The sequence below is a fragment of the Schistocerca serialis genome, chromosome 3 (genome assembly GCF_023864345.2).
Source record: "Schistocerca serialis cubense isolate TAMUIC-IGC-003099 chromosome 3, iqSchSeri2.2, whole genome shotgun sequence".
Classification (NCBI taxonomy): domain Eukaryota; kingdom Metazoa; phylum Arthropoda; class Insecta; order Orthoptera; family Acrididae; genus Schistocerca; species Schistocerca serialis.
In genome coordinates this window covers 506,427,046-506,440,577 of record NC_064640.1, presented here as the reverse complement: position 1 = coordinate 506,440,577, position 13,532 = coordinate 506,427,046, and the positions used below count along the sequence as shown (strand labels likewise).

At 45.2% G+C, this 13,532-nt stretch overlaps 1 protein-coding gene across 1 annotated transcript; it reads left to right on the top strand.

Moving 5' to 3' along the window:
* The first annotated feature begins 4,725 nt into the window (after window positions 1-4,725).
* On the top strand, window positions 4,726-11,877 carry LOC126470954 (aquaporin AQPcic-like). Its single transcript, XM_050099003.1, has 5 exons — window positions 4,726-4,777; window positions 4,880-5,079; window positions 7,942-8,085; window positions 8,514-8,708; window positions 11,725-11,877. Exons 1-5 carry the CDS (start codon window positions 4,726-4,728, stop codon window positions 11,875-11,877), a joined length of 744 nt encoding a protein of 247 aa, XP_049954960.1.
* Window positions 11,878-13,532: the final 1,655 nt, after the last annotated feature.

Here is a 13,532-nt window from a genome sequence, read left to right as displayed (position 1 = left end):
CCAAAAAATTGCCGTCCACTCTTTCTCCTCTATCAGATGTTACACACAGAACCACAAGCAGTGGCGAAAGAACAGTTAACACGTTGTGTTTTGATGTTACTGCCTAGATGCCATCAACGTTAAATTCAGTTCGACCATTCAGTGCAAGTTTGTTAAATCATATGATGTTATTTTTCTAGAATTTTGTACGCTATCGCTGGACGAGGAGTTGCTCGCAGATTCTACTGTTAATTGAAATGTTGAAATTCGAAGGCTACACATCTCATTGGTACACGGAAAAGTAAACTAGTAAAGCATGACTTTAAAACTAAATTCCATGAAGTGTTACAGGATCTCTGTAAGATTATCGTAATGTCTTAAGTACTGTAGACTTGACGTTATGTCAAAAAATAAAGAAATTGTAATACATAGATTGGACAGAGACTGTAGTGTAGCGTGTTCTTCGGTGACTGCTGTCTTGAAGTGTGCCGTCTTTGCTGCGACAGTGTTTGGTCTACTAGAGGTTTATGTGAGACTAGCCACCCTGCCCATTTGTAGTGCGAGTCTGCCAACAGCGCCGGTCTTGTTGATATTGTGGAGCGTCACAGCCATGTGTCTGTCTGCACTGAAGCATCCATTTACTCCGCAATGTAGGTTGGAAGAGCTATTGCATGAGTATAATACCGATAGCTTTAAAGTCTAATACAGTTTAGGCTTGTTTTTAATTGTCTGAATTTGTGAACGTCGATGTGTTTGTGTATCTTCCACGTAATTTCTAGTTCTTGATGCTTGATGCTTCAAGATCCAGTAGTAATTAAACTAGTTGCCTTATAAAAGGTAAGATTTCGTGGTAGATAGAGGAACGCATACCGATCAAATTTTTATGTCTTAATTACGTCATTCTGCTTTATCCATGACGATTTTGTCATCACTGTTCGCGAACTTTCGTTGCAACGGATTGAGGTGTCCGGTCAATGCTGTATAGGGAAGCAGGGAGCTAAGGCTACGTAAGTAGTAACTGAACGCACTCGCCATGTTGCAGACTGTAGTGCACTATTCTGTAGCTGTCCAATAGAGTTACTTCAGAAACTTCATCAACTGAAGCTAGAACTTTCTAAATAAAGTCTCATACCATTTTTAACATAATGGCTACGTCGGTTTATGAGTTCTTCATTTGCGTAAATAATTCCATACTATAAGAGTGGACGCTTATTGGGTCGCTTTATCTGTTCGGTACAAATTTGGTAATCTATTTTAAACTTCGGTGAGAGTTGGGTGCTAGAACCTCCCAGCGTAGTTCAGAGATGGGTGACCATTCAATATAACACGCTTCGTCAGTTAGGTGGTGGCCACCTTGTGTATCACTGCCGTTTGTCTCTTCCCTTGTTAGGGACAAATTGGTTCACGGGAGAACAATTTCTAGTAAGCCTCCATGTAAGCTCTAATCTAATTTTGAACTTCGCAGTATTTTCGGGAAATACTTTGGGAACCAATGTATTAACTAACGTGTGGAGGAACTGAAATTTTCCATGGCCGCTGTAGGCTTCTGATCCAAACTGGCTGAAAAATTTCCCACGCGAGAGTAAAAAAAATGCAGAAAACTTTCAATAGCATTTCCATCCTCCCAAACCAACAAAATTTTGTGACAAACATTTGTAGCTAAGTCAACACCTTAAACATTAAAAATGAAGTAAGGTGGGCGTATGAAACACGTAATTTACTTAAGAATGCCCACCACCCCTTTCCGCTCGTTCTGTTACATATTGCACGCGAACCACGTATTCTGTCTTCCGGCTTAGCTATTAGCATAGCTATAAAAAATTTGTCACAATTTCCCAGTACTAGCGGTGTGGGTGGGAATGTTACGTTCTAATAAGTTCCGAATTACTTGGTTCGTAAACTGTCGATGTCATTGCTGCCGTACACGTACTAATGTTGCTTGAGCTTATTCACCTATTTGTCTTGCAAGGGGTAAGCAGCAGAAAATCAGCATGTTAACTGTAGCATGTATTACGGCAGTTTGGAAAGGGCGAGCTCTTTCCATAAATGTATTCCTTGGTGCTGCACCCGAGACAGTAAGTGGCCGTCAGGCTAAACGCTAGAAACGAATGGCTGTTCGCGAATGGTACAAACGAGTCCAGACTGCCACCTCAGTGCTTCGTAATGTCTCAGACGGCTGTTGCTCATTAATCGATTACCTTCCCGTCCTGCAGGTCCGTGATGAGCATTTTTGACAGTGAAGTTTCTTCACAGCTTAAAACTGTGCGGCGGGTGCCACAATCAGCTAGGAATGGTAAATCTACATGGGATTACGGAGAGCGTATAGCGTAGATACGTTGCATGCCAAATCAAGCGACATCGTGCGGCAGCTGCTTCGATAAAAAAAGCTCCATGTTGCTGGCTTCATATTTACTCTGTTCTGTAAGCGGTTGACCAGATAGCGGCTTTGTCAGAACTGTGATGAGGGTGGGAAATAGCCACTAAAGGTGGCTATTTCGGGAACGCAACGAAGACATTACGCTATCACTGTTTCAAAATAGTGGGAATCAACCTCTTCCTACTTCACTCGTTAACTCCCACAGCGGAAACTTCCGTGGGTTCCGACCAAGTAAGTCAACGTGACCGTCGTTTCGGTCATAACACTAATCGTTAATTTCCACGCGCTGTACTCTAGGAAACATGGGGAATAAATTAAAATAGATAAGCGCGTTGTCAGAGGGAACAGTTTAAAACATGTACTAGAGGTGTTTCCGCATGTGATTTCTGAACTTCGTCTTCGGATTCAGCGTCTCAGAAGGCTGTTACCTTTATCTGCCTGCACTAAAAGATCCTTCATACGAAACTTCATAAACGTATAGCCCCACAGTTAATTACGTGTCTTCACCGCGTACGTTTCTATAAATTTATAACGACAGGTTACCTCGTTATTTAATTTTGATACGTAATCGGCAGTTATCATGTTTTCCTTTCAGAAATTTAACGACGAAAATTATCTGAAATAGAAAATCAAAACGTGCCTGTCTTCGAAGAGCAAATATCAAGTTGTGATGGAAGTTTTTCCTTTACGAATAGTTAAAAATTGAAAATACTTGATCGTCTGCTTTGAGGGAAATTCAGATTGTCCTCAGAAATCCTGTACTTTGAAATAAAGGCTAGGGCAAAGAAATGAACGCTAGAGTGCAGTATCAGGGCTTAAGTTTATCAAAATATGCCAGGTCAGTTTGGCAATGTAAGGGTGCGTCCGTCTGTCACATGTACAACTTCTCGCTTTTGCGGCCACAAGTAACCCGTAAAACCCCATGGAAAAAGCTGCTGACCGCCGTCCCATCTCTGCTAAAATGCGCAATAACATCCCAATTTAAGAATACCTCCAAGCAGTCTCTGAAAGATTGGGAGTTAAATTTTCTCGTTATTATAGGAAACACGATGAGACATGATCGTCGCCACCAACCCTCCGCTTTTTATTATTTTCTACATATCCACTATTGTTGGAATGAGCGATTCCGTCACGCCACATATTGGTAAAACATTCCAGCCGTCTTCAAATTTAGGTGGAATTAACGAGGCTTCGCGGCATAAATCTTCATTGTACAGCTTCGTACGTCATGAGAAACAAGCCCCAGTGTGAGAACAAAGCAGAGCTTAATGTTTATCATGTTGAGCTCACTGCTAGTGACTAAAACCAATCTCGGCTGTATTAATCCTCATTCGATAAAACAAGTTTAATTTCTTAGAGTACATCCAGGTTGCCAAATTGGGCTGAAGTGACGTAGATGGGATCTGCAACATTACATACCAGACCATCTAGTTCCTGACGTCAGCACAGCTTGGCGACCTGTAGATAATCAAAGAAACGAAACTGGTCATAACAGATGTGTAAAAACGCAGCTGAGGTTTTCCATTAATCGATACTTTGAAGAAGCCTGTCACTTTCTTCAGTAGCCTGTCACACAGGTCTGGTAGACAATGTGTCCTAGGAGAAAGGGTCAATATTCGAATCACTTCGTGATTTGAAGAAATTGCAGTTGAAATAAAACTTCAGAGGTAGTAGATCATAGCTACTGGCACAAATCGCTTCTACTGAACAGGTATTAACAGCCCTTAAGGTGTGAATTATGCAGCTTGTTTCCCAGGTTTTTGATTCAAATGATCGTAATGTCATTCATTCCTCCTGCGCCACCCTGCACAAGGTTGCATTAATAAACCTTATGAAAGGGTTCGGACCCTTATCCTTAGAGCGTAAAGGATAGTTCTTGACTTTCTGCGTCTGAAATGACTATATGTTCTCCTAATTTCAAGATTTCTTTCCCATGTTAGCTAACATTTCTTCAGAGGGGTGAGAAGCTAGTTCCTCGCAGTTAGTGTGTGTAAACAGCTTACTGACCGCACAGGAAACGAAGTCACTCGCTAGTTCAGGTAAGCGGCAAGCATAAACAGGATGTATATGCCGCGGACGAGGCACAAATGACATTTTGAAACGAAATACAAAATGATTGCGCATACTGTGCTTCTTTGACACAAGGGGAAAAGATACGAAACGAGATCAAGTAAAAGGTGTATGAAAGGATAATGTAGATAGAGGAACTCTAGCCTAAGAGGAACTAAAATTTATTACTGTGATAAATCCTGTAAATACTCCTTGCGTTTGAATAGGGGCGCCGTCTTAATTTGTAGATAGGAGACATAGTATAGTGCTGCGACAGTTGCAGTATGAAAACAGGTGGCAGTTCAGCTAGAAGAAACGGCATGGTTGAGGACGGAGGGTGCCTCAGCACGACAGCCGTTGAAGCGGCGGACAGTATGGTTTACCTAGTGTTCCCACAAGACCATTGCAAATTCACCTCGATTCTTGAAACTTGCAATGCCATGTCTCGGAAGTGACACTGTGCTTATGTTCTAGGCGTCCTGGACCTGATAAGGTTAGACGAGATGAAGCCCTGCAAAACAGTGGTGGTACAGCTGGCTGCTGAGCTCCTCGGCACGTTCCTGCTGGTGGTCGTCGGGTGTGGCTCGACTACAACGGCGTGGTCGGAAGGCTACCAGCCGACGACTGTTCAGGTGGCCCTGACATTTGGACTTACTGTCGCATGCATCGTGCAGGTAGGTATCGCAATATTGGTCGCATTCTAGAGAGCAAGAAATGGTCACTCGTTAAGCTTGCTAGTAACGGGGGAAATAATACACTCCTGGAAATAGAAAGAAGAACACATTGACACCGGTGTGTCAGACCCACCATACTTGCTCCGGACACTGCGAGAGGGCTGTACAAGCAATGATCACACGCACGGCACAGCGGACACATCAGGAACCGCGGTGTTGGCCGTCGAATGGCGCTAGCTGCGCAGCATTTGTGCACCGCCGCCGTCAGTGTCAGCCAGTTTGCCGTGGCATACGGAGCTCCATCGCAGTCTTTAACACTGGTAGCATGCTGCGGCAGCGTGGACGTGAACCGTATGTGCAGTTGACGGACTTTGAGCGAGGGCGTATAGTGGGCATGCGGGAGGCCGGGTGGACGTACCGCCGAATTGCTCAACACGTGGGGCGTGAGGTCTCCACAGTACATCGATGTTGTCGCCAGTGGTCGGCGGAAGGTGCACGTGCCCGTCGACCTGGGACCGGACCGCAGCGACGCACGGATGCACGCCAAGACCGTAGGATCCTACGCAGTGCCGTAGGGGACCGCACCGCCACTTCCCAGCAAATGAGGGACACTGTTGCTCCTGGGGTATCGGCGAGGACCATTCGCAACCGTCTCCATGAAGCTGGGCTACGGTCCCGCACACCGTTAGGCCGTCTTCCGCTCACGCCCCAACATCGTGCAGCCCGCCTCCAGTGGTGTCGCGACAGGCTTGAATGGAGGGACGAATGGAGACGTGTCGTCTTCAGCGATGAGAGTCGCTTCTGCCTTGGTGCCAATGATGGTCGTATGCGTGTTTGGCGCCGTGCAGGTGAGCGCCACAATCAGGACTGCATACGTCCGAGGCACACAGGGCCAACACCCGGCATCATGGTGTGGGGAGCGATCTCCTACACTGGCCGTACACCACTGGTGATCGTCGAGGGGACACTGAATAGTGCACGGTACATCCAAACCGTCATCGAACCCATCGTTCTACCATTCCTAGACCGGCAAGGGAACTTGCTGTTCCAACAGGACAATGCACGTCCGCATGTATCCCGTGCCACCCAACGTGCTCTAGAAGGTTTAAGTCAACTACCCTGGCCAGCAAGATCTCCGGATCTGTCCCCCATTGAGCATGTTTGGGACTGGATGAAGCGTCGTCTCACGCGGTCTGCACGTCCAGCACGAACGCTGGTCCAACTGAGGCGACAGGTGGAAATGGCATGGCAAGCCGTTCCACAGGACTACATCCAGCATCTCTACAATCGTCTCCATGGGAGAATAGCAGCCTGCATTGCTGCGAAAGGTGGATATACACGGTACTAGTGCCGACATTGTGCATGCTCTGTTGCCTGTGTCTATGTGCCTGTGGTTCTGTCAGTGTGATCATGTGATGTATCTGACCCCAGGAATGTGTCAATAAAGTTTCCCCTTCCTGGGACAATGAATTCACGGTGTTCTTATTTCAATTTCCAGGAGTGTAGTAAAAGTGTAGTGAGCTGCGTATCGCAAATGGAATTGCAGTAGATTCAACTGCTACTGACTAGAAAGTACCTGGTCATGGCGTGTTGGGGCCGCTCTTTCAGCGGCGTACATAGATAGTAGGGGCGCAAAGTGCAGTTGGAAAACGGTGTGTGCTGGCTGTCTGTTCTTTCTTAGTGTCTCGTTCGTGGAAAACACGTCAGACAAGATGTGGAAGCTCGCAGGCCATGTAACGGCTGTGGGCAGTAGAACATTCGCTCCATATTAGGGTTAAGGCCAGACACTTCAACTATAATTGTCAGTATTACTAAGTTCGCGGCAGAGACGTTGTGATCCGTATTATGCGCATGATGTTCACGGCATTGAGAATGGTCTTAAACTGGTTATAAGATACGGGACAAGATAGGATTCGCAATGACTTAACAATTAGAATGTGAAAATAAACCCCTAATGAATCTCATTGCTTAAATGTGATGAAGGTTGTGTATGGCGGTAGCAACTAGAGGTGCTCGCCTGCGCACAGTATTGAACTGTTCGGTCCCTAGGAAACGAAAATTTGATGAGATAAATGTCAGCATCTTAACTCATCAGGCTCACTCGTATTGACCTTTCTTAATGCAGTTCTATGTCAGAATAGCTTAATGGCTGGTTTGTAACTCATTCCCCTTGCTGTAATGCAAGCATTTCACACATCCGCTGCAGGAATGGCTAGAAAGGTGCCATTGAGTGTCTGAAAAAAAGTGAAGGGTAGAAGTAATGGTCAGTGCCACTCGAACAAATAGGTTCAACGTGCCAATGCTACAAGTTCTCCTAAAGAGCACGCGGCAGTTGGCTACTAAAACGCTATTCGCACAAATAGCGCGATGACAGGTTTCAAACCGACAGTCAACAATCGGTTGCTTAAATTTATATGAAATTCGTTGTTAGCAAACTAAAGTTATTAACAGATGAGCAGTCGCAATATCCATTTGCGGCAAAACAGCGGAACAGTTTTTGTCGGAAGTACCATTAATACTGAGGCACGATTTCATTTGTGATAAAGCTGGTAGAGAACGGATTAGGTTCTTCACTGGTAGAAAAGCAGTCAACGAAAACGACTTCACACGATTCAAATTCTTAACACCAGAGGTAAGCACGTCTTGGTACGAAGACGATGCAAGTCTTCCTGAGGCAATTTTCGAAAAATTCTGTATGGTTTGGCACCTGGGATATCCAATAAACGAGAGTGAAGAGGCATTGCAAGAATATGACGAACTTAAGCGTATCCATTTCCACTCAACTTGAACTCGGGGTAGTTGCACCGAAATATTTGTATGTGGAAGTAGATGAATGTGATTGACCAAAATGTTTGCTTTCAGACGCTGGGCTACGTAAGTGGCGCTCACGTGAACCCGGCAGTGACTGTGGGCCTGGTGGTGGGCGGCTTCCTGGGCCCGCTGAAGGCTCTGCTGTACGTGACGGCGCAGTGCGTGGGCGCCACCGCTGGCTCATTAGTGCTCCAGGTACTCGTAGCTGGCCTGTTGAAGTGGTTATTTCGTTCTAACAATTGTTAGTTAAATGGTAAAAAGGACATGGTTTCAAACCTACGCGGTAGACTGTTCAGTAAAGTCTGGAATTTTGACGAGTTATAATCTGACAATAACTGTACATGGCAACTAATTGCCAAAAAATGACGCCTTAAAGCAGCAAATAGTACAGAACGCAGAGTTGTATAGCAACTGTCAGAGAGCAGCGACTAAGGCTTTCAAATCTTCGTAGTCGAAGAACTGAAAAACAGCCATATTAGTGAAGAGGGACTGTAAACTTCGTCCAGCTGTGTTAATTGTAGTAAATTTGTTCGCTCTTTCCACAAAATGTTTTTAAATGTAAATGTAAATGTAGTACCAGTGAGATGGAAGGTACCTTTGCAGCTTTGTTGTGGTTGTTGCAGGCCCTGACACCCAACGAGACGGTCGCAACACTAGGCGTTAATGCCTTGAATCGGCACGTGACGCCGACGCAGGGCTGCTTCGTCGAGATGGTCATATCATTCATGCTCGTGATGGCCGTGTACAGCGCTGCCACAGGGGCGGCAGCAGGACCCTTCACTGTCGGCATGTCTGTAACAGCCTGCCACTTGTTCGCGGTATGTTTCCCAGGGGCCCAAGGTCCCTGATCATGGGTGCTCTGAGGTTTAATTTCAATGACTGATAAGGCTGTAGCTGCTGTGCGGACGTTGAGACCCAGGCTAATACAGCCGCAGACTTGGTTGTGGAGGTGCCTGATTTAAGCGACCTAGGTGCAGAATAGGCAGCGTACAAGTCGGCACACCAACTTCATTATCAACTTGGTAAATACATTGATACGTCCCTAAATATTCAAAACTCCCGTTTTTTCCAACGCATCTAGTTCAGGAAATTAACAATTAACGTATTGCATCAGTTGGGTTTTAAGGAAGAATTATGATAGTTTCATAAGCGACACAAACAGCGCCAACAGTGTTAACGGTCCCTCATAAAAAACCAACGGCAATGTGATTGCTCGAGTTCGGCATTAAATAGTTAAGGCACTGTCAGGTAGGCCGATCCACCACGGCACCGGTTGATGTAAGTGCAGAGTTTGAATGGCACATTCCGCAATTCTGCGTAGTGGCGTGTCTTCGAAGATGGAAAAATATGCTTCGCATGTTCGATGCTGCCAAGAAATGCTAGACGAAACGTTTGCCTTGCTGGAAGGTCAACATGAAGCAACTCTTGAACATGATTAATTTTGGAGAGCAATGCTGGAAGTTTCCGCAGAACTTTCTGCAGTCCTCACAACTCTAAGGTTCACTTAAATCGCCGTCCACTGCATATTGGCACTCCCTCCTGTAATGCTGTAGCAACATGTGCTGAAGTCGGACCAATTGCTCTCTTCCTTCAAAAAACCTGTCTTAACGAAATTATACCTTCCTCCAGACCCTTCACAATGGGCCAGCGCCCAATTTTTTTTCTTATCCTTAAGCGTCAGGAACTTCAGCAGATCTGAGTCACCGATCTTGCAAGACACTTCCACCACCAGCGCGCCATCCCGCATGGATAGTCATACCGAGCGTCTCACAGCTGTGTACCCCGTGTCTTCTGTTTAACAAATTCTGCGTCTTACAGCGCCATGTAGTGAAGTAAGTACCATAGTGCCCACACCCCACCTTCGATAATAATCCGTCCTAATATGACGTCATGAGTAGTTACTTTTTCAGCGTTCTGAAACTGGATCTTCGGTTACCACCTTCAAATTTCGAATTGCATAATGACACAGCTTCGCAGCTAGTTCGAGAAAGTCAGAATAACCTACCTTTCGGTTTTAGGCAAGAACTGCCCATAACTAAAGCTGTAGGTATGGTTATTAAGCATGTGAAGTGTCTGTTGGGTATGCGGACGGTAAACGGAACTTCTGTGATTAGTTCTCACGGTGGGGTTAGAACGTGGTCATTTCGGTATACTCCCATCCGGTAAATATCAATATACGGCACTTCCTTCTTTGCACGCTACATTAAAGATCTTCGAAGTAAATACCCAAGCCTGATAGTAGCTACCCAACAGCGAAGGCAAGCTAAGTGGAGAATCAGGGTCGTTCAAAGGAGTAGGAGCGGACCGAAGCGACTTCCGGCAGTTTCTGGCCAGTGTACAAAACCCGTTCTTTTCTCTGGCCTCGACAAGTTTTTCCTGAGCCAGGTTTCTTACCTGGAAATCTGTAATGCGACGCGGGAACACAATTTCATCATATTGCTGAAGGAGCCCTTCAGATCTGAATTCAGTGTTGGACAAACAATAACTCCTCCTGTGTTCAAAAAATTTCAATAAAAATACAGCAGCGAAGTTCATGCATACCACAGCCTGAACTGTTCACCACCCAACACGACCGTTAAAAACTCACCATACATTTCTATAAATTTTGTCCAATTAATCCTAGGTATCAGAACAAGCTTGGAATAACACGGGGTCCTTCTTCCTGACAGGAATTCAAAGATGTTAGTGTGTGGGTATGCTGTAATGCGTATGGACAATGTGTGGCGTTGGGTGAAAAACTTCGGAAATTCCGCATGTCTGCCGGCAGACATTGATTAGATTGGGATCGAAGACATACTGGTAATGATAAACAAGAAATACGCTTTAGTTCACGATAAACAGCGACGCTTCTGTAACCAGAGTTAAGAGCCTTAGGGAGCCAATAACGCACGCCCCCAAACGTTGTTCTTCGCATCAAGCGATCGTAAAATGAAACTGGTCAGTGGTGAATCTTGCACACTACAGCCCATCTGTTAGGTCTTAAGAAAGCAACATACGCTGTTAAAGATCAAATGACTTGCGTGAACGTAACGGCTGAAACATAAGAAAAAGCAAGGCTTGGCTCAGTAATGTCGCAGGTAGGCACGAATGCATCGGCGACAGTGCAAAAAGGGAGGTGTGTAGAGGACAGTTAAAGCTGTAATCTACTGATTCCGCTGTTCTTTCAATCACTAAACTTGATACAGGGCACTACTTCTTGGTCTACCCTCGTATAAAAGTAATCGGTGACCTAAGTATTTAAACTGTGCAAATGGATTTAAATTTGGAATGTGGACTAACGCCCTATAGAAAGCTTATGGCTCGACCTTGTCCAGACGTAAGGTGACTGTCATCAGTGAGTGGTAAAGAGATCTTCACACACCAGAAGCACTGCTACAATGAAAGTGGATCATTTACGTTAAGTATATACCCAACTAAACGTGAAGGTATTGTCCCAAACGCAATAACACGTAGTTAAGATGTGTGCGCACCTTCATAACTTAGGTTTCGGGAAGATAAAACTACTTTGCGATGTATCAGTTGAATTTACGGTTTCGTAGAACGCTACCCAGAAATTGACAACGATAGAAAATTCACTTCGTAGGTCACTATTCAGATGGATTCAAATGTAACGCGGAAATATCTGAGGTATCGTGCAAGACTAAATGACCTTCATTTTTCGCAGATGCAGTACACTGGTGCTGGTATGAATCCGGCTCGCTCTTTCGGACCTGCTTTCGTTACTGAATCTTGGACAAACCATTGGGTATGTATCAAATGAAAATTGTGAAATGCATTATGAGAGTGAGTTGTCAACAAAGCTTTGTTTAGTATTGGTTCGGCCGTCTTTTGCAGGTGTACTGGGTGGGACCGTGCGTAGGCGGTGTTGCTGCGGGTATCGTCTACCAATACTTCAGACGAGAAGAGCCTGTGGATGCATCAGAGAGTAGGGCTTCTCCAGGCCAAGCTTCTGGCATGGCCTCAGGGATAGCGGAACGGAATGTATAAGCACGGAACAAAAACGTAATGCTCTTGACAACATGGCATTGTCCAATTTCTGCCTGAACTTTGTGGACGAGTGTGTAAACCTAATTAAGCCTGATGTTAAGAGAATGCATACTAGAACTCGCCTATTTCGCTAGGCATGGCAAGGACATATAATGGATGTAAAATTTTAGTAAGGTGAAACATTTAGAATGTACTGAGATTTTATGCTCCAGTGTATTTTTAAATGTTGTCCACGTTGAATAAATTCAGCATGTCGAAAGCTAGTATCTGCTGACTAGTGGGATTAGATGCTCTTAAAGCTAGGATAAGCACAAGGAAAAAGTCTCACCCGACCCTTCGAAATCACAGTACTTGGGCACAACACCCCCCCTTTTCGTATTCATATAACATAAGTGAATATTCTTAACGTGCAGTTAAGTTTCAGGTACATACCGTTCTTCAGCTGGGCTGTTTCACAATTCTTTTCCAGAGGGCGCTGCTTCAGTAAAAGAAATTTTCTGCGTGCTTGGAATAAGACAAATTTAAATCATTGACGTATCACTAGTTCAATAATTTCCGTGGTTCTCCGCCCTTGCTACTATAGGTTGACATATCATTTTCACTTCAGTTACTTCATTACGACGTAAGCTTGTCGTAGGTGCCAATCTCAAGGCGTCCTGGCTGCCGACGTGATAAGGCAAGCAGGCAGGCGGTCGCTCGCTCTGAAAGATCCAGTTAGGGCATTTAAATTCGCAGTTCACTCCACAACCATACAAATCAGAAATGAATCCTAAATACTGAAAGACATAAACGTATGACACGTTAGTCAAATTTGATCTTACTAACAACGCTCGATGCGCGCGCGCGCTCACACACACACACACACACACACACACACACACATACGTATACATCTCCGGCAACAGCTCTCAATATAGGTGTCGCCTCAGCAATAGTTCAAAGTATGGCTGAACTTCAAGCCAATAATTCCTGCAATGACGTGACGCATCAATGGAGTGGGGTCCACTGTGCGCAGTACACACCCACGTACGTGGCAATGTGTGAAATGCCCTAGCCTTGTTCATTCCCAAATAATTCGAATTAACACGACACAATTTCGTGAAGTGCCACACGCAAATCCACTTAAATCAATCGTGAAAATATTCAACGGAACGCTCAAGTTAAGTGATAATACGACACACCTACATTAAGGTAAACTTGGCCACGCTGGACCGTACTGGCCAATTCTGGCATTAGCCAGTGGCGTTTTCAATGTATTGTAAAGGCGCGTGGCGCTACCACACTGCTCTCGGCAGTGGCCGTCTTTGCAGAGCTTCGCGCCACTACTTCGAAAGTGGCACCTCAACTGGCATCACGAGGCTGAGTGGACACCGTTCTAGCCCTCCCACCAAGGGGAAAAGTTACTGGCAGTGCTGGGATCTGAACCTGGGTCGTCTGTCACGATTACCATTCACATGTGACAGACGGATTTCACATGTACAGCAGGCTTCACATAGTGCCTATTCAGCAATCTAACAAATTATTCAGCGGTCGCCAGCCCAGTTAGGCCATGTTTAACTGCACAACGGTAGAGTATATTATGCGTCGTACTTAAAAGCCCCGAGTTCTGTAATAAGAGAAAGTCTGGGATAGTGTTGGTTGTATTGTAACTTGCT